At 38.6% G+C, this 21,795-nt stretch overlaps 1 protein-coding gene across 2 annotated transcripts in view; it reads right to left on the minus strand.

The window, feature by feature from the left end:
- Window positions 1–21,795, minus strand: part of SLC10A7 (solute carrier family 10 member 7) — a 189,737-nt gene that overhangs the window by 33,437 nt on the left and 134,505 nt on the right. For both annotated transcript variants that reach the window (XM_037897360.2, XM_043545777.1), the window contains 2 exons: window positions 15,587–15,670; window positions 2,595–2,760 (listed from right to left, as the gene is read on the minus strand). In XM_037897360.2, coding sequence (XP_037753288.1) covers window positions 2,595–2,760; window positions 15,587–15,670 — 250 coding nt within the window. The remainder of the gene's footprint in view (window positions 1–2,594; window positions 2,761–15,586; window positions 15,671–21,795) is intronic.

Genomic DNA, 21,795 nt, shown 5'->3' on the forward strand with positions numbered 1-21,795 from the left:
TACTTTCCTCTTAAAAATCTCAGACCAAATTTGCCACTGAAATAACACGGCACATAGCCAATGACGCCAACGAAGTAGTACAGACTTTCCTCATTTTTCAACTTTCTAAATATTTTAGAAATAAAGACATGCTTTATCTGTAGCAAATTATAGATCTATAAGTATCAAGGTGTACATTAATGTTTTTGCTAAGGAATTTTAGTTATGCACATTGGAACTGACTAAATATAGAATAGGCAAAAAAATAAATGAAGTTGGATGATTTTCACAATTACAAGAACCACAATGTTGTACAGGAAGTTTTTTATCCTGAATGTGGCAAACAGACTAATCTTTCCAAACACTACTGTAAATGACAAGAAAAACAATGGAAGCAACTGGACTGCATGAACAGTCCCAAAAAGCATAGTTTGCAAAGCAGCTTTGCCTGTTTTTCACACCAGTTGTTATGCTGTCTGAGTAACATGAGTGTCTTTTATTCAAAGTTTCTCTTTTACTTTCTTTACATTTTAACAGAGAATTTACGTTTTTCCCCCCTCTATTTGCACAGATTTGTGCATGGAAGTTACACGCACATCATCAGAGGAGAATATTCCTCTTAGCATGCATACCCTTCATCTGAATTCTTTTTGGTTTTATATTTCCTTCTCAGCAATTTTGAAAAAGCTCACTAGAAGTACACTCTTTTTATTTGTTCTCATTTTACAATGTCAGTTCTGCAGTTTACTATCAATTACACAAGCATTTTATCATGTTGAATTGGCAACGAATATTACAAGTAATATTTTACATGTATATAGTGTTTTTCATCTGAAAGTGCTCCACAGATTATCCACCACTGGAAAACAGCCACAGCTGGGTGAACACTGTGGGACAGGGGGTGCAAAACCCAGCCTTACAAAAGTAGTGCTATGAGAGCTATAAAATCTACACAAATTAGACAAGAATTTATCTAAAAATCCCACAGCAAACTCAGCTGTTATTACTAAATTCAAACATTATTCCATTAAGTGATGGGCTTTTTATGAATTGAGTGTTTTAAAACACAAAGACAAGATATGTAATTGTTAATTCTCTTATAAGTGTGATCTTTTTCTATTTACTTGGAACAAGTGAAAAATATTATTTCCTTTTTGTATGTAAGGCGACAGACTATCTGAAGAGCATATACACTTTTGCAACCAAGGATGCAAGATGAAATGTAGTAAATGGCAAAACTTCTGTTGACTTCAATGGGGCCAGGATTTCACTCACTGTATCAAGGACACTGTACCAAGGGAGGAGGGATAGCTTAGTGGTTTGAGCATTGGCCTGCTAAACCCAGGGTTGTGAGCTCAATCCTTGAGGGGGCCATTTAGGGATCTGGGGCAAAAATTAGGGATTGGTCCTGCTTTGAGCAGGGGGTTGGACTAGATGACCTCCTGAGGTCCCTTCCAACCCTGATATTCTATGACACCTATATACTAAAAGGCGACTCAAGTGCTTTCCTGAAATTCAATGGTTTTAGACTAAACAGGATTTGATCTACAGTGCTGGTATTGGGAGATCCAAGTTACACCCCCCTACACTAATATGGGCTGCTGTATCTGTGGGGGCGGGGAGGGGGGGAGCAGATTATGCCTATTGGAAAGGCAGGTGATACTGGGAGTTCTGACAGGGGAGGGCAGCTTTTAAGATGCATTCAGGCTCCAGAGGAGCCCTGTCACACAGGAATCTTGAGTCAGTGAACCCCTTTGGAGTCTGGGCCACATGCCTTTCCCAAGCAGTGCTGCCCACTTTTAGGGTTACACTAGCTGCCTACAGCTCCCCTGGTGGAGTGGGACAGTGAGTACTTCGTGCTCTCAGGGCAAATTTCTACTCCCAGGGAGCCTCTGCTAAAGAAAGACAGTACAGACCTTAGTCTGCATGAACTATTTAAAATTAATAATTAAATAATATGTGGGGAGGTGATAGGGATCCTGCTGTTTTGGTTCTTAATGATTGTGTAATGTATTTTTAACTGATGGATACCAGGACACTGTTCTCTTAAATATATTACTTAAATCTGATGAATAAAATAAAGAGCATCAAAAATGTACTTTCTAACAAATTACTTCAACCACAAAAAATTTATCACGTAAAAAATCCCAATATTTTCAAGATTTATAATATAGTAAGGAAAGTAAAAACCAGCTTTTTATAAGCTATTAACATAATTTTCTGTCAATAGCAGCTCCAACTGGAATCTACACTTTCAGTGAGGAGTGCCAAATCAAAACATGAACTTCCCTTTAATAGCTACAACTTCAACAGGATGGACACTGATATTTGAAAACTTATTACTTTAGAAAGGAAATGCTACTTTGAGCAATCCCAAGTGTATATAATAGCAGCGTTCATACTTTTATTACTGCTGCTGCTTACTTAACATCCTAAAAATATGCAGCCTCTAGGAATTTTTCTAATCTATCTTGCTTGCAAAATGCATTAAAAATACAAAATCTAGCCTCATGGCAGTTAAATGTATTTCCTTCTTTTTTCTTTCCAGTATACGCTGTTCATTGCACGCGGGAGACAAATAAGTGATAAAAGGGATAGTTTAAGACCGAACTTACTTATGAACACTATTATAATCAAGCTAAATTTATCAAGGTCAATATTTGGATTGGAGAAAGTGTCACAGAACGTTGTATAGATGATCATCAGGAGCACACAGCTGCTGATAGCACCAAATGGAGGTTTCTTCCTCTCAAGCCAATCCTTGATGTGTCTTCGGACAATCTGTAACACAGAAATCAACAGGTTGCCTCTTTTCAAAGATGCAAGGAGGAAGTTGGGCATCACAAAATGAATCTGACAGCGGAAAGACATAAAGAGAAGAGAATAATTCGGATGACGGCCACAGTGGATTTCAAAGCTTCTCTGCCACACAACTCTTCTTCTGGGGAATTTAACATTTGTAGTGCAACTTCCACTGGGCATCCATAATGAGAGTATATTTTCAAGTACATTCAAATCCATCCTTAATCATGCCAAATGTTCTTTGCTAGCTGTCACTGAGACATGCCCATTAAGCCTCCCCAAAGTTTATCTCCTCTGCTGATACTAATGGATGGATGTAATTATCACAGTCCCCTTTGCATCAACAGACAATTCCAAGTGCAACTTTGGGAATCTTAAAAATCTGACATCTTCAGGAATTTCATGACGGTAGATAATCGAAAGTGATCCATGGAACATTTTAATATTTAAATAGCTAGCGATGCACCAGAAGTTTTTAATTAAATTATAACTCATGCTTGAAAAGCAAAAGTGCATGTGTTGTGGGAGTTTAAATAATTCAAACTCTGAATATCTACTTTTTATAAATCTAAAGACAAATGCAATTTGCATGCTTTTAGAATACCAGAATTAACACATGAAAATGAACAAACCTACAGTGCTTAGTGTAACTTTTCCACTTTCAGGAAATTGAATCTGAAATTGTTTTGCAAGATTTTGTTTTAGAGACAAGTTTAAAAGTGAAAGTAACTTAAACTTTAAAATTTTGTCAAATTGGACTGAGCGTCATTAGAGACAACATATCTATCTGAGCACTTCCTGGTGAACTGCTTTTATTTTTTTGCTTTATTTTATATGGCTTGAAAAACTTTAGAGAATCATACGGCCATGACTTGTGTTAATTTTTCAGCAATCATACTGTATTACCTGATTTCTCATGAGATCTCCCTACAGTCTGTGTTGCCACATTCTTTTAGAAATAATGATGCAAAATCATGGGGCTTTGCAATGATAATGTGCTAAAAGTATTATGTTACCTCCCTATTGCAATACCATTAATAAACATCACCATTATTGACTTAATAATACAGAACATTTTAGAGGTATTCAAGATCAAAAATCAATACAGCAGCACAGGTCCTTTTCACAAGCTAGCTGCCAAATAAAAAATTCTGAAAGTAAACTGGAACCTAGGTTAAAATACTTAGAAAGAAAATGTCTAACAACAAAGACAACACAGAGATTTCTTCAAGCCTTGGCCTACACTAAGATCAGCAGATTCAGACACCAACATCATTGGCCACCTGCACCTCACTGATGGTTTCAGAGGCAGGACAATGAAGTCAACAAAGTGTCTGAGCAGACAGAACTTACAGCCTGGAATGGAGATGTGAAACAATGACATCCAAAAATAAGTGACCTAGACAAGCATATTGATGGAAAGAAGTGGAAAGGACAGAGCTTTGTAGAGGTAAATCCCACTTCTCCATATTAAAGGAAAATTCCTCACAACTGAAAATCTTAAAGGCAGCATCTTGCTAAAGGAAAAAAGGGCAGGGATGTTTGAAAACCAAGTCCCATTGTGGAACATAAAATCGCTCAGCTTTCTTGCAGGCAGAGAGTTCTCACATCCCTTCCTTTTCACAAGAAAATGACTGGCCAAGTAACTTCCCAAACCTTAAAGAAAACACACTCCACACTGCCAAGTATCATAGGATCCCTACAAGAGATGGCAGTGAGGAGATGCTGGTCTTGATCCTGCAACCCTTACTCCTGCCAGTAACACTGTGGAACCACTTATGAGAATAGGATTGGATCACATGCCAGTAACCATATCAGATGTGAGGGGCTGTGAAGATTTAACTCCCAACCCAAAGAGCAGGACACACACGCCCCTACCCCTAGTGGCTTTGGGGATATTAAATATGCAAACTGCCCACTTAAAAAGATTAAAAAGCACAATGTGAATGTTGATGAAGAATCTACTGAAAAATTAGAAGATAACAAAACAAGCTGTATGGCTTTAGCCCTCATACTACCTCTTGTTAGTGACTTAAAGCCACTAAAAGTTCTGTGAGCTGGTGTCTTTCCCAATTTACTCTAAAACACAGCTCCACACACGAGAACTTTCTAGGGTTCAGTTTTAACAACACAGAAATTAACAATAACACATTTCAATAGAAATCTTTCCTCAGGCTTGACAACTCCTAGGATTTCTCCTTCTAGACTGTTCAGCCCACACCCCAGATCCTCTCTTTAGACAGTTACCCCGCATCCCTTATACCCTAATGGGTTAAGAGGTAACCTACTTCTGTGAGTCAGGACATATGTTCAGGTGCTGCTCCTTAATATTGGCCAGCAGGAACAGCACTCAGTGCAATGCCCCATGTAAACACTGCATGCCTATTACAAATTAATACTTTGAAATGGCAGAAGAAATCCATCACATACGTGGAGTTTACATTTTTTTATTCTGATTAGCACTTACTTATAGTTATACCATGTATTTAGTGAGATCTGTTAGTGAAATGCAGCTAGACTCCCTCCCCCTGTCCCTCCCCCCCATGTGGAGGACATACAAGTTAATACATGAGTAACTGTCTTATTCAGGAATGATTTATGTGGCCCATTACTGTTTGTTATTAATTGAAGTTAATTATATCTAGTATTTTTTCACACTATATAGAAATGGAGCCTTCCTTGACATTTGTAATATAATAGGAAAAATTTGTACAATAAGTGTCATTAAAAAGTACATATATATATAACTTTAAGATGTTTAAACCCTAATAAACTGAAAAACTGCAAAAACGGCTGTATAGTCATACAACAAATATTTTGGAAGTTACATCATCACACAAAGCAGAATGTGCCTTCTATTTATACCCACTGTTCTGGGATTGATTTAATCTTTTAAAGAAGATAGTTTTAACCTTATATCCTCCTTTAAACCTTCTAAAATGCCTCGACTTTAACCCCTCAGCTGAGAGTATGAGTCATTATTCCCTTGTGCCTTACTAAACAATACTGGATCATTGTTAGCCCCAAATCCAGTAGCTGATTTTTCCTCTCACTCACTTTATCTCTCTTTTAAATTTAGGATTCCTAATTCTCCGTTTTGTCTTAGTAGAGCCATTATTTAATAAACATAATAAACAAATAGCACCATAACTTTATAATACACTTTGTGTGTTCTTTGCCTTCAAAAGCTCTCTCTTCAAAGTGAAGCATTAAAAAAAAATACTGCATAACAGTCCAATAATCTCACCACACCTTCCCTTACAAGGTGATGGCAACAAGGCCAGGAAGAGAAACAAATACTGGGGATTACATGAATGAAGGAACCAAGTTCAGAGAGGGAGAAGATAATAAACTGGATTTGTAAGGAGTGTAGGGACCAAAAAGGGGAGCAGATGGCAATGAGTGAATATATGCAGCACAGCACACACAAAATGGGGTCTAGACCCTTTCCCCATTATTTTAGTATTTTTGTTTGCAACTTGAATCCACATAGATGGGCCCTTACTTCAGTGCAGAGTTCCATTCATTTCAATGGGACCCGGAGCAGGTCTCTTTATAGGGTCAGAATCTTTGTCTTTATAGCAGGTTTTTGTGTTAATTCCTGTATATTACTATGAGGGTCACAGCCTTGCCCACCCTCAGGACTGTATACCAATTCACTCATATTCTTGCAGCCTGCGGAATTTTAAAAAATGTCAGTTGAGTCACTTGTCCTTTATTAGAGAGCTCAAATTCTGATTGAATGTCCTGTCCTAAAAATGGATGAAGAGAAATACTAACTGCTTCCTTCTTTTAATTTGAGGAGAAAATATTTACCAGGCTCTGGCTTTTTTCTTTTTTTATCTTCATCTTACTGGATAATATAAAAGTGATTTAAAGTGTGTGAATCAATTTACTTTCATGCATTAGCTCTCACTCAGAAACTCTCTCAAAGTAAACCAAGATTCTATTTTCCATCTAGATGGGCCCTATGGAACACACTTTAAAAATTACCTACTAACATTGAGTAATTTAAAACTGCTGTTTTCATAAAATTAGAAAACAACACATTCAACAACAACATATACAAATACTCCTATGACACTTTATGGTTAAGTGTATATTTGTTGTTACTTTGTTTGCATTTCTGTGGCGAATTTGTTCTGTTACTTATTAAAGGTAAGTGTCATAAGAAAGTGAATCATAGTTGGAATCCTGTTAATCTGTCATCTTAATTTTCTGCAACTGCTTTTCAGTAGTGTTGATTTCCCAGAACATCACTCCTTATTCCTGCAACTCACCTGAAGTTTGATTATAAAAAGTAAGGCCACTTCCATGTGGATTTAATTACAAATATAATCCATTTGATAAAGTGTTCCTTTAGATGAAAGTTTCTCTAACCTTTGGTTTATTTTTAATTTTAAACCACATTTAAATTAGATTACATTTAATTTATGTTTTTCAACCCATATGTTTTGTACCTCCCTTCACTAATTCCAGTATACCACTTCCTTAACATTATAGATTGTTCTTTAAAAGTATTCATAGGAAAAATTTTACTGCTAAGATTTCTATTTTCTGGTTCCTTTGGCAGCTCATGTATCAATACAGCATCCTTTTAAAATTTTGTTTACAAATACAAGTTCTAAATGTTGGCAAAGCTCCTGTTGAATAGTCTGAACAAGGATGCAGAAGACAGATCCAAAATCCTCCACTTGTAGAATATCACAGATCATTTCAGTTGACTAGATTCCATGAAATATTACAGCACTTACACAACTAACCTCATTCGATAGATTTGGGGAGAAGAACTGCTGGAATCATAACATGAATTTTAGCTTTAGTTAAGATCTGTTTAATATGAAGTGCCCACTTTATGCCGGCAGACAAATCACCGATGGGGCAACTGGAGAATGCATGAATGATAATGTACAGACATGCTTTTTATTATTTATTCATAGAAAACAGTGGGTTTTGGTGTGCTGTTTTGAAAAATGTTCAAACTAGTAGAATATAATGAAAGCACAGTGAAAATTCTATTTCATTAACATTTAATCATAAATCACTCTAATATAAAAACATAAAATAAAAGTCTGTCATAAGCACTTAGGTGTAAAGAAAGGAGAAGATCTGCAGAATGTGGAAAGGAAATATTGCAGCAGCAGTTGTTGTTTCTGTTTTCTGTCACTTTTGGAAGAAAAAAAAGGAACAAAGAAACAATGATCTTTGGCCAAACTCCCCAGTCTGAAAGACAAGATGAAACTGCTTAGGGATTGATCTAAACTCTACTTGGCTGTGTAAAAGTATTTACCGCCTACTGTAATGAAGGCAAAAATTACCCTAACACGTCAATGTAGCTCATGAATAGCAACCTTCAATAATGAGATCAAATGCAGTATAACACTATGCTATATTGACCAGAATATATAAGAACTTCAAGACACTATAACATATATATAAATAAATATTATCTCTAACAATATAACAGATCTCATATAGCAGGTGTTCTCTAATCCCCTATCTGTGCACGCAATAGGGGGCACAAATCTCAGGTTGTTATAAATTATTGATCTTCAAGACCAATAAAATAAACCATGTTAGACTAATATTGCCAATTAATTATGACACACACACATACGGTAGAGAGCTGTGAACTACTGACCATGTTTGTCATAGCTCCCATGTGACCAATGTGAACTTCATTGGAAGATCCAATCTCTCATGGACGATTTCATTAAAATATTGCCAAAATATAACTAGCATGGCCCAGTTTTCCAGTTATCAGTACTTCACACCTTAATATGAGGCTTGCCAAACCTGTATGCTCAATGTTATTTGCTTAACATCAGGAACATAATACAACTTTAATAGATTTTGAAAATCCAGCCTCAATTACTATTATTTAAAACAAGTAGCTATTTAGTGAGCCTCTTGTTCGTTAACCCATGTACACTGTGGCCCACACTTTCAAAAGGCTTCCAATTTGTGCACTTAAGACTGCACAGTGCACCAAATGGTCATCTGTGACTATTTTTCACTGCCTTCACTGCCCACAGTTATGCATTCCTTTGACCTCCAGACTGGATTACAGTAATTTTTCATTTGAAAACACACTTGAAAGTTATAGTACAGTTAATGCATTATAAGGGTGCTTGATTAGTTAGCATTACAGCTGGCCAGAAACTAGAATTCCTGTTCCACAGGAAATTCCAAAATTTAAAAAAAAAAGTTTCTAAACAGAACGAAAAATGAAATGTCAAAATCTCCTACCCTACAGGAATTCCAAAATGTTATTTACAAAAAGTCAACATGACATTTCATTTTGACCTTTTCAAAACATTTCCAGTGCTTCCCTGCCAGGCAAGGAGTCAGGCAACACAGGGATCCTGTAAGCACCAATTCAGGGGCAGACCACCTGAAGCCCTGGGAGCATGTCTACAGCAGCAAGCCTCCCAGCCAAGGCTGACAGATTTGGTTTAGTGAAGCTCATGCTAGTGCTTTAAAAATAGCTGTGTGGACAGTGCCTTGAATCACAGGACTGGAAGGGACCTCGAAAGGTCATCTAGCCCAGTCCCTAGCCCAGTCCCCTGCACTTAAGGCAGGACTATATTATCTAGACCAGTGGTTCTCAAGCTATCTGATGTGGGGGACTGGCAATTTTTTTCCCAATGTGCACACAGACCGGCACCAGTCCATGGACCACCACTTTGAAATAGCACTGATCTAGACCATCCCTGACATTGTCTAACCTGCTCTTAAAAGTCTCCAATGATGGAGATTCCACAACCTCCCTAGACAATTTATTCCAGTACTTAACCACCCTGACAGTTAGGAAGTTTTTCCTAATGTTCAACCTAAACCTCCCTTGCAGCAATTTAAGCCCATTGCTTCTTGTCCTATCCTTAGAGGTTAAGAACAATAATTTTTCTCCCTCCTCCTTGTAAAAACCTTTTATGTACTTGAAAACTGTTATGTCCCCTCTCAGTCTTCTCTTTTCCAGACTAAACAAACCCAATTTTTTCAATCTTCCCTCATAGGTCATGTTTTCTACACCTTTAATCATTTTTGTCGCCCTTCTCTGGACTTTCTCCAATTTGTCTACATCTTTCCTGAAATGTGGCGCCCAGAACTGGACACAATACTCCAGATGAGGCTAATCAGCATGGAGTAGAGCAGAAGAATTACTTCTCATGTTTCACTTACAACACTCCTGCTAATACATCCCAAAATGATGTTTGGTTTTTTTTGCAACAGTGTCAACTGTTGACTCATATTTAGCTTAAGGTCCACTATGACCCCCAGATCCCTTTCTGCAGTACTCCTTCCTAAGGCAGTCATTTCCCATTTTGTATGTGTGCAACTGATTGTTCCTTCCTAAGTGGAGTACTTTGCATTTGTCCTTATTGAATTTTATCCTGTTTACTTCAGACCATTTCTCCAGTTTGTCTGGATCATTTTGAATTTTAATCCTATCCTTCAAAGCACTTGCAACCCCTCCCAGGTTGGTATCATCCGCAAACTTTATAAGTGTACTCTCTATGCCATTATCTAAATCATCGATGAAGATATTGAACAGAACCAGACCCAGAACTGATTCCAGCGGGACCCCACTCGTTATGCACTTCCAGCATGACTGGGAACCACTGATAACTACTCTTTGGGAACGGTTTTCCAACCAGTTTTGCACCCACCTTATAATAGCTCCATCCAGGTTGCATTTCCCTAGTTTGTTTATGAGAAGGTCATGTGAGACAGTATCAAAAGCTTTACTAAAATTGCAGCTCAGGCTAGGACTCGGGCGCTGAAGCCTAAGGAGAAGCCTAAGCTGCAACTTCAAGGTGCTGTCTACACTGCTATTTTTATAGTGCTGGCATGAGCCCTGCTAACCTGAGTCTCTCAACTGAGTCTGGGAACTTTCTTCTACGAGCTGTGTAGACATACTCTGGGCTGCTGAGGGGGAAGGAGTTTCAAAGCCCAGCAGGAAAGCTGGCAGGTTTAGGCTGGTTTCCAGCAGAAACCTGTCTGGCAGGCAGTTCCATTGCAAATGAACCTGGTGAAATAGTCACACTCTCACACAACATTTCAATGTTGATGAATCAGCATTTTCCAATGGAAGAATGCTCCATCGGAAAATTTCTGATGCACTCCACTTAGCGCTGATTTCCTATTGATTTCTGTGTGCAATTGAAGGTGTTGGAATTGAGCTATAAAATCTTACTAAATATGTTTTTTTTGGTCCTAAGACTGCCTCTCTCCCTACGCACTCTCTCAGTTAACATCAGTTACTAAAGCTGCTAACAGTCCTCAGTCTGAACATTTTAGGGCTAAAGATAGGGCATTCCCAATGGAAAGCCTTCATCTATGGAACTTGCTCCCCTCTTTGGTCTGACAAAACCTTGATTAATTGATATTGGGGTATGTCATCTCACCTGGCAGTTGGTTTCTTGTAATACAATGCATCTTTCCTGAGTAATATTTGTGCACGGATCAAAGTATTTTTGAAATTTTTTGCAATCCTCTAAGGACTCTTACCAAAATGTCTCTGGGCCTGCCACGTATAGCGCTGTGGAGGATTTCACTCTATTTAGTTTTGCTGAAATATCACTTGCTTCCAAGCACACTGGAATATTGCAATCCCCTCTTTCAATTTTCTGCCTGGGTCCCTACAGGACTGAAGGATACATGAAATTCTGCTTGCTCCATTTTTACCAAAGATTTAGTTTAGTTCCAACATGCAATAAAGGTGTGACACAGAAATGCTGGTAAGAGGTTTCTCTTTATGGCCCCAATTCAAAAAAGCATTTATGCACCTCCTTGACTCAAAAGCAGTCTAATAGACTTCAATGGTTTGATTCTAATGCTTGAAGTTAAGTATGTGCTCATATACTTCCCTGAATTGGGGCCTACTTCCTTTCCTCAGTATGTGATATGGTCAGAGTTACAAAAAGTTATACCTATGTCACATGGCAGGGGATCAGTATTCGAGTCCGGTGGCTATTGTTACCATAAAAGCCTACTGGTCTTAACTTCTTCTATCAAACAAGAATACTTTCCAAGAACCTTTTAAGGTGTACTATATGCTAGCCTTAAAATTCAGTAAAATGATTTACTATTATAGGTGTTTACATGGCAAGTTACTGTGCAGAAAGCCAGGGTGTGAATCTATAGTACACCAGCTTGCCACTCAGCAATGACCCACGTGGACACTGCTACAGTACACTTGAAGCCCTGTAGTATGACCTGGCATACTACACTTTCAAGCAGTAACACATGAAGCCGTACTCTGGGACTTTTGCTTTGCTATAGCAGTGTCCACATGGGATGTTACTGTGTTACTGCTTCTTGGGCAGTAACTGGCCATGTAGACAAGCCCTTGTAGTTAAGGTTGCACAACCCTTTCCATTATAAGGCCCTGTTTTCATTTGCTTTTATTATTGCCAAACTTTAACTGTTTGGGTTGATACAGGCCACATGTCTGCCTCAGGCTGAATTTTTTGGAAAACTTTAACCAAAATGGTCAAGCCATTTCTGAGACTGAAATTAGGGAAAACTGTGTTATTTTGACCCTGTTAATTATTTTATTTATTTATACATACATACCACTGTTTCATAGAGATGTTCTAGTCGTGCTCCATGCTTTAGAGTAGGACCTTGAAACTTGGCAGGAGGGATGCCCTGGTGTCTGGGGGTGTGCCTGGTGCTGTCTCAATGAAAGTCTGCTCAAATATGACCAAGTTATAAGTCTATGAAAAAAATCACACCTTGCATCTGCTCAGCAGAGGTTTGTTGGAGGCTGTAAATGTTATTCTCCAAAGATTCCATCGGCATGCTCCTTTCACACACAGCTCCTGCATGCTGACTGGATTACACATGCACCACCCACACAGCAACTGAGCATGTTCCATCCCTGGGCTGTAAAAGCTGAACAGCATTTTCCCCATAGTTGCTCCTCGCAGCTGCTAGAACATGCTGTGGTGCTGTGCACCAGAAGTGAGAGGCAGGGAGACCATCTCTCGTGCTTTCAGTGACCTCCCCTCTCCCAACTAGAACACTGTCATAAATATAAAGGGAAGGGTAAACACCTTTAAAATCCCTCCTGGCCAGAGGAAAAACCCTTTCACCTGTAAAGGGTTAAGAAGCTAGAATAACCTCGCTGGCACCTGACCAAAATGACCAATGAGGAGACAAGATACTTTCAAAAGCTGGGAGGAGGGAGAAAAACAAAGGGTCTGGGTCTGTCTGTGTGATGCTTTTGCCAGGGACAGAACAGGAATGGAGTCTTAGAACTTAGTAAGTAATCTAGCTAGATATGCGTTCGATTGTGATTTCTTTAAATGGCTGAGAAATTAAATTGTGCTGAACAGAATGAATATTCCTGTCTGTGTCTTTTTGTAACTTAAGGTTTTGCCTAGAGGGATTCTCTATATTTTGAATCTAAATACCCTGTAAGGTATTTACCATCCAGATTTTACAGAGGTGATTCTTTTTACTGTTTCTTCTATTAAAATGTTTCTTTTCAAGAACTGGATGCTTTTTTCATTGTTCTAAGATCCAAGGGTTTGGGTCTATGTTCACCTATGCAAATTGGTGAGGATTTTTACCAAACCTTCCCCAGGAAGTGGGGTGCAAGGGTTGGGAGGATTTTGGGGGGAAAGACATTTCCAAACAACATTTTCCCAATAAACCCAGATAAACGTTTGGTGGTGGCAGTGGAAGTCCAAGGGCAAAGGGTAAAATAGTTTGTACCTTGGGAAAGTTTTAACCTAAGCTGGTAAAAGTAAGCTTAGGAGGTTTTCATGCAGGTCTCCACATCTGTACCCTAGAGTTCAGAGTGGGGAAGGAACCTTGACAAACATGAAGAAGAAAGAGGAAGCAGCCTTATTCAAATGCAAAGGGATGTGGAGTAGAGAGTGGTGGTGATGGAACAGGAGCCAAAATAAAGACAGGGACTGGAGCTGAGAAGCTTAGGGGCAGAAGGGTCTATAATCACTACAGCACGTTCCCCTCCCAAACCTGAAACTGACCCCAGGATTCCTGAGTCTCAACATCCCTGTGATCTCTACAAAATAGCTGTGCATTCCCGTGGCAAAGTGTCTCTCTCATCCCCCCATCCTGTGTAACTCAGCTTTGTGGTGCCCACTGTTGCGTGGTGCCCCAGGCAACTGCTCTGCTTGCTACCCCTTAATGCTGGCCCTGGCTTTTATATGAAGAAAAACAGTTGTTGCACAGGTGGGCCGTGGAGTTTTTATAGCATGTGGGTGGGCTTCAGGAAGCAAAAGGTTGAGAACTCCCTGACATAGATAACTGCCTACTATTGCCACTAGATAATTAGTTAGCTCAAGTGGAAGAACTCTGTGTTGAGGATCTAAGGGTCTGAACCCTGATGATGACCCATGTGGGGGGTCAGCAATATGGTCCCACATGATGGGATTTTCTTTTCTTTTCTTTCTTTTTTCTTTTTTTTCAGTTTGCCTTTTTGAAAAAATAGGAAATTACATTAAATATCCATTAAAAGGAAGTTAAGGTTGCAAACACCAAGCCCTCAAAAGTTAGAAGATGCCAGTGCACAGGATGCACAGTGTTCAGGAAATGAATCAGAATTGTGTGGCATATAAGGCTGTTTTCTGTCGGACCCCTGTCCATGTGTATTGCTGAAGTTGGAAAGTTTATCGTGAAAGAGGCAGGGGATTGCAGGAAAAGAAAAGATAGTCTCATGTTTAAGGCAGTTGAATACCACCCTGGAGAACTGGATTCTCTCTGCTTCTGCCACAGATTCCCATGAGATGCTGGGCAAGTTACTTGTATCGAACTTTTCACAGGTAGGCAGTTGTTGCGTGTTGTTTTCTGGGTGTCCAGCATGGGGCACCGTTGGCCAGATTTGCAAAAGGACTGAGTGTTCAGAATTGCAACTGAAGTCAATGGGAGTTGTGCTTTGAATGCATAAAGTGCTATAAAATGGTAAGTATTCTGAAAAATCAGCCTGTAGGTACTCAAAAATCTGTGTGCCTCAGTTCACAATCTGTAAAATGGAGATAAAACCTCCCTATTGCACAGGACTTTTTAAAGATTCATTAATGTTTGTGAAGCGCTCAGATACTACAGTGACAAGTGTAATACAAAAGCTCAGGAGGAAATTAATTCTGTGTTCAGTGCAAGGTTAAATTGCATGCTATAAATAAGGTAGGGGCCACACACTGAATGATGAGGCTAAAATGAAATATTGAACAGCTGCTCATTCACCGAGCCATCCATCCTGTGCTCAGAATGAGGCAGAGGTTCTGTGGGAAAAAAAACAGTATGTGATCACATAATTAAAGATTGTATTATAATGTGCATTCAGAAGGGTGCGGGCAGCCTTAATTCTGGCATTTTCTAACTTTTGATGGCCTGACTTTATCACCTTCAAGTTCTTTTAACATAGGATTTTTTAATTAACGTAATTAGCAGTAGCCATTACACAGGAAGAATTTTTTCCATCATCAAGGTAAAGGGCATATGACAAAAGAACTAGAGAGTGTTCTCAAAGCTCATTTTGCATTGGGCTGCAAGTTTCTCAATCTGGACTGCTATTTTCCCCCAGTTTATATTCACAAACTCTCTTCTTGATACGCAATAGTGTATGTCTGCGGCAGTGAGGGTCAGATGCTCAATCTCAACAAAGATCAACGTGGCTCCAGGGAGCACTGTAGTATCTTCTCTATGATCTTAGACTCCACCATCCTGAGGCTGTGTCCTATGTGGCAGCATACTGTGTTGACAGTTTATCTTTAAGACAGCCCTCTTTATCTTATTCTTTTTTTAAAAAAAGTATATTTAAAAGACATACCTGTCCAATAATAAGAGGAACGACAACAGTCATAAACAGCTGTGAGAATATAGATGTAAAAGGCACAGAGGAGGATGATCCAAGCTACAAAATAAAAATACATTGTTAATATTGAACCTTTCCTTCACATCTGTTTTGAGCTCAGCAAAAGATCTGCAATATTTACTTATATCGACTGATGTCCTGATGTATAATTTTACTTATGTGTACACACCTACTTACACACACGTGTGTAACTTAAACCCAATTAATATACGTGATGTTCCACAAGTTACAAAATTAAGGACAGTCTCTGCCAGAAGAGTCTATAATCTGAAGCCCCAATTCTGCCAATATTTATCTACATACGAAAATTAATCTAGAATAAGGTAGGGTATGAATTTAAAGTGGATTAACTATGCCTGAATAACTCCATGTGTAGATGCTCTTATTCATGAATAAGAGTGCCTTATTCCGTATTGGTTTAATCCACTTCCACAGTGGATTAGCCAATTCGGAATAAGGCATTCTTATTTTGGAATGAAAATATCCACACATTGACTTAACCAGGAATAGCTATTCTGGAATAACTCTCTGTGTAACTCCCCAGTGTTTCCTTCTACACCAGCCTATTTGGATGTGGCACAGAGGCCCCCGCTGTGGCACATACTGGGTATGCATGAGCTCATGTGCTGTTGCTCCATCTGTGACCTCACATGGGACTGCAGTATCAGGGAGAATCTTGCCTGGACATTTTCCGAAGGAGAAATTTCATCTTTTTTGCACATGAACCTCTCAACCTCCAATTTTAAGCAAATGTGAACAGAGAGGTAGAGCCCTGGTTCCTTGCAGAAATTCCATTGCAGATTAACCAAAATCTCATCACACAATACACAGCCTCCAGGGTGGATTTGCTCTTCTAATGATCCCTGTAACAACTTTTGAAGCATAAAAGGTTAATAAGTTTTCAAACCCTATTTTGACACTACTTTTGGGCTGGAGAGTTAAAAGCATTAACGACTGTATGTTCAAATAAGCTTTTTCAAGTGAAAATGAAGATTTTAAAACTTTAAAAGCAACCGCAGAGGAGTAAATCAAAATGGGTGGTCAGGATTCCAGAACCCTTCACTTTGCTTCCTGAGGCTACAATACTTTTACAGTAACAACACCGTATTTGTGTGAAGGATTCACTGACTTATCTGAATGTTTGAACGTTTTATGTCAATTAGACGTAGTGTATAATCACACTCCAAGTCAAGAATCAAAAGATGTCTGACAATAGAAAATATTGCTGAAAAAGACAGCCATTTAGACACCAATATTCTTGCCATCTTTTCAAACTATTATTTCAAATGTAGCATTTCCAAGCACAGAATCTGCATTTGAAAGGAATCTCAAGGCTTCAGATTAAAAGCAGTTGTGGACTCATCAGCACAGATGTCAAGTTTTTTAAGAAAAGGAAATTGAATTATAATGGGTGAGGTATGGGAGACGAAAAGGGAGCCATATCACAAACAAATATACCTATGAGAAACAAATTATTTTATACAAAGCAATGATCGTCCAAATCAGAGTTTTAAAAGTTCAGCTCTTTCATGACAAATGTGAATAACCACTTTGACACCCCCTGTTTTTGACGAGTGCATGCACCTGGCCCTGTCTTGTATCCTAGTGCCTTTTATTCATACATAGTTAGTTACAGTGCTAGCCTTCTCTCCCCCACTCAGGGTACTGCCGTTATTCCTTCCTCAAAGATAGACTCCTGGTTTCTTGTTTCCCTTACCCACTCTACAATGATGTCACTGGTGGGCTATATTTTATCACTGTCAAGTCCCAGAAAAAAAGGTCTATAAGCTTAAAGACAACAGGCCAGATCCTCAGCTGGTGTAAACTATCACAGCTCCATTAAAGAGCTGGCCCTGAATCTATGCCCAGAGGATACAGAAGACAGGAGGAAGGAGGAATTTTCATTCATCCAACACAAGCACACTTTTCAGCCCCTGATCACTGACACAATCTGGCCACTGATAAGTGAACCTCAGATGATTCAGATTCTGAGATGATGCTTAGCTAAGCCTTATCGAAACTATCTGGACATGCATAGTATGCAAAATTAGACTGAAAATCTCACAAGAACACGTTCCTTCTTGATCACCCGCACTTGCTGTTTCCAGATTTTACTGTACTTTGGGACTTATGGTCTCATCTATTAGCAGAGATGAGATTGGGATGAGCTAGATTGGGAAAAAAATGTGAAGTAAGGAGCTATTCAAACTTCTCCAAATCTTAAGTTAATGGTAGAGCGACTGGCTACTCTCCTTAACATCATAATCCCAAAACCTAAGAATGAGCTGCCTTTTTTGTTTGTTTGAGAAAGCCAAATAGAAGGAACATTTCTTAAACAACTTTGGGAATAAAATAATACCAATCATGTATTAATAGCTGTAAAAATGTGACTGGATTTTTTTATCACTTATTTTCCATTGAACTTGTTACATAAATTGTGGAGATCAAGTTTAGCATTTAATCACATCTCATCACAAGTCTGTCTTTCAAAATATTGCAAAATTGATTTGCCAGTATATTTCATTTTAAAACAATAATTCTTTGCACCGGCATGTGATTTTTATTTAATGGATACCTTGTTTATATGTACTGTATAGCCTGTGTTCTTCTGGATATCTATGTCTGAATATGGTGCTCATTAACAGCACAGGCTTATGAAGCACTAACTAGAATCAGACAAGGGGACCAATTTGAGTAGTCCCTATTCACTTAAATAGTCCCATTGACTTAAACGGGATAACTCACAGGAGTAAGGAATGAACACATGAATAAGGGTTTGCAGGGGAAGGCCATATTGGGAGCAAGTTCCAGGCGAGTTTCTCTACACAATCCTGTCACTGTGCAGTACTTAAACTTGACCTGCAACACTCCTGCTACTCCAGCCCTAGACCTCTCAGCTCCAGAGACTGCCAATTTTAACAACACCTGCCAAATTATTTAGTGGGTTTGTTTATAGCAGAGTTCACAGGAGAGACACGGACTGAGCCTGAAGTGATAGGATATAATTAACTTTTGTTGTATAAAGGAATCCTCCTCGCATGAAAATGAGAACACTCTGCACTTCCAATCCTATCCTAACTCCACATGACAGCTGGTCAATCTTCTTTTTTCTGGTTGCCAAGGCAGATATCACAGCTGGGGTGTCCTCCCCAAGGAAGAGGCTACACCCAGAACTGCCACAGACTCAGAAGAAACACCTCCTACCAGTCGTACCAAATTACAATCCAGTGCCACATTTGCTGCCCGTATTGAGTCCACTTCAGAGGAACTCTGGGCTCTCTGCTCTACAGCATTTTCTTATACTTAACATGTTTTTCCAGGCTGTGTCCTCAGTCTCTATTAAGTACACTGTTAGCCAGCTTGAGCCTTCTCCCTTGCTATGCACCCCGAGAATCTGTGCAAGCCTCACCAAAGATAATTAGAGTGGGGAAGGTGGTAAAAAGAAGAGATGACAGACTGGAAGGGTCATTGGCTTTTTGAGTTTGTGGTGCAATTTGCAGACTCCTGCAATATTTTGTGAGTTTTCTATTTAGAGGTAAATGTATTCTATCAGCCATAAAAACAATTTTAGTTTAATAGGCAAAAGACATCTTTAAAAGACTCTCCATGTGTTTTAAAGTGATATCTGGTATACAATTACAAAAGTAGAGACAAGTGGAATAGAAAGTCCTCCACAGAAATTGTATAGATATTAGATTCCTCTACCCTTGCAGATGTGCATCTATCTATATATGTGGTAGGGGATGGGAGGATTTGTATTGTTGTTTGGCCACTAAAACAGAAGTATAATGTAAGGCAGTCAAAAGTTAGTCTGACACAAAGGTACATAGAGTTTGATGCAAAGTTCACTGAAGTCAACGGAAAGATTTCCACTGATCATTTCATTCCTCAGAGATTAAGGAGGAAATTAATCTGTATACAAAATAGATATTACAGACAAGGTAGTAAGAAGATGGTGCACTTTAAATCATTCAGATGAAATAATTGACCTGTAAACAGTTAATGCACTGTATCGTCTTCCTCACTCCCACAATCAACCTGTTGTCACACACCAGTGACATACATTAGCCACAACTTCCTTAACAACTTCTGTGTCTTCTCAGCTATTAGTATATTATTTAACAATTCATTCTTCAGTTGACCGGCAATCAGCCTTCACTTGTCAAGAACTCACAAAAAATGAATGTGTGTATGTTCTATGATACTGAAAAAGGGAAGCCATTTTACCAGGGAAATAAGGAAACAAAGTACAGTGCAAAGAAATCCAGGTTGTTTTTCCTGAAAATCTGAGAAATCCAGCATTTTGAGGAACAGTAGTTTCATTTAAAGACTGTTTACATAACGCAAACGTTAAAAGATAATAAAACTTTAATATTTATGGCAACATGTAGTTTTACTCATGTTCCTTTTCAGCAGTCCTTTCCTCCAAGATGTTTAAACTGAAGTTTTCTCCCCTTGACTGAGCCTAGATTCTTTCACTAATACTATATTCTAATATTTGTAGTATCACTGTTCACAAGCACACCATCAAAATGACTGATATAACATACAGAACATAGGAAAAAATCACTGAATAAATCAAGTAGAAGGAGCAAGCTGATTAGGAAGTAAAAAAGCTTCTATTTCAACACCTGTATCATGGTAATCACCTTTGATAGTATGGCAAATACAGAAGTAGTACATGACACTTACATGGAGTTTTGCTAAGTATATTTTCACAAATGTACATGAGTGTTGCAAGAGCTTTTTAACGTTCCAGGTTTAAGTGGTTTTGCAGGCAAGCTTTGAAGACTGACGTACACAAGAATGTAAAATACACACTTAGCCCAACGTTTCTTTGGTGACTTCAGTAAAGATATATAGATTCATACATCTTTGTATTTGTTACTTTGTTATCCAACCAACTATACTTCCATAAATTAAAGAGAGTACCTAGCATCCGTTCATACACAATAGTGGTAATAATTTCAAGACCACGGCAGAGTTGTAATGTAATATCATAAAAAAGTGCAAAAAGTAAACAAAGTAAAATTTTGTTTTCATAAACATTCAAATGATTTGTTATATTGTGGTACCAAATACATTGTGATTAATCAGCTATGTTTTATTATGTCAGCACCATTGCACTACTGTAGCAAAGTAAAATCTCAGAGCTATATTGTTCTACCCCTGAATAGGGGCATAAGAGCAGGAGAAATATAAGGAGCTTCCAACCTCCTCAGCTGAGCATAACTGCAAGTCCATGTACTCGTCCAAGGGCAGGACCAGAGAGAATAGTGGTGCTAGCCATCCCAAGAGGGATGAGAGGAGGGGCAGAGCCATTTTCATATAGAACCTGGCACTTGTGGCACAACAGCTATGCTCTCCCTGCTCCCGGGGAGCTCCAAGAGACTGTTTTCCTGAGGCATTCAGCTCTTCCCCCACCTGGGGCAGCGCTTACAAGGCACACTCCAGCCCTTAACAAAGATATAGACACAAATACAAACATACAGTACACATACTGTCTTAATGATGTTATATTTTAAGGAGACACAGGAGTGATGATGTAGTTAAAATTGTTCCAGGGTGCTGTGCTTCTCTCTTTCAGATGAGACATAAAAACAATGGTGCTGACAACTTGAGGTTATTAAAGAGATCACAGCACTATTACCTTCACAGCATGATGTTACAATTTGTTTAACTGTCTTTTATTAACGTAAATGTGCCCAGAAGCTTTGGCAATGGCAGCATATTTTTAGAATTCAAATAATAAACGTTCACAAGAGTATAGGTGTTAGCCTTAGTGTTCCAGCCAAATTGTAAGTTGAGGGCTTGATTCCTGCACCCTTACTCATGTTAAGTAGAATTGTACTCTGCAAGACAAAAAAAACCTATTCAAGAAATACAATGCTAATCAACTTAAGTAGGGGTGCCACATTTGGGATTCAAGTAATTACATTCTGCTTACCTAAATTCTCTCTGTTGTTTCACTAGATATTGTTCATCACTTCCTAACAAACTGTTGTTCATCGTTATTATGTGCTATTAACATTTGCTCTGTTTCACCTGAGAGGAGGTGGCAGTTATTTCAGTATTCACAGCAAAGGATACAGCTTCTATAACCAGTCAGCAAAGTTTGTAAGGCACTGTGCAATCCATTTAGATGAATAGGGATTATTATAAAT

The sequence above is a fragment of the Chelonia mydas genome, chromosome 4 (genome assembly GCF_015237465.2).
Source record: "Chelonia mydas isolate rCheMyd1 chromosome 4, rCheMyd1.pri.v2, whole genome shotgun sequence".
NCBI lineage: Eukaryota > Metazoa > Chordata > Testudines > Cheloniidae > Chelonia > Chelonia mydas.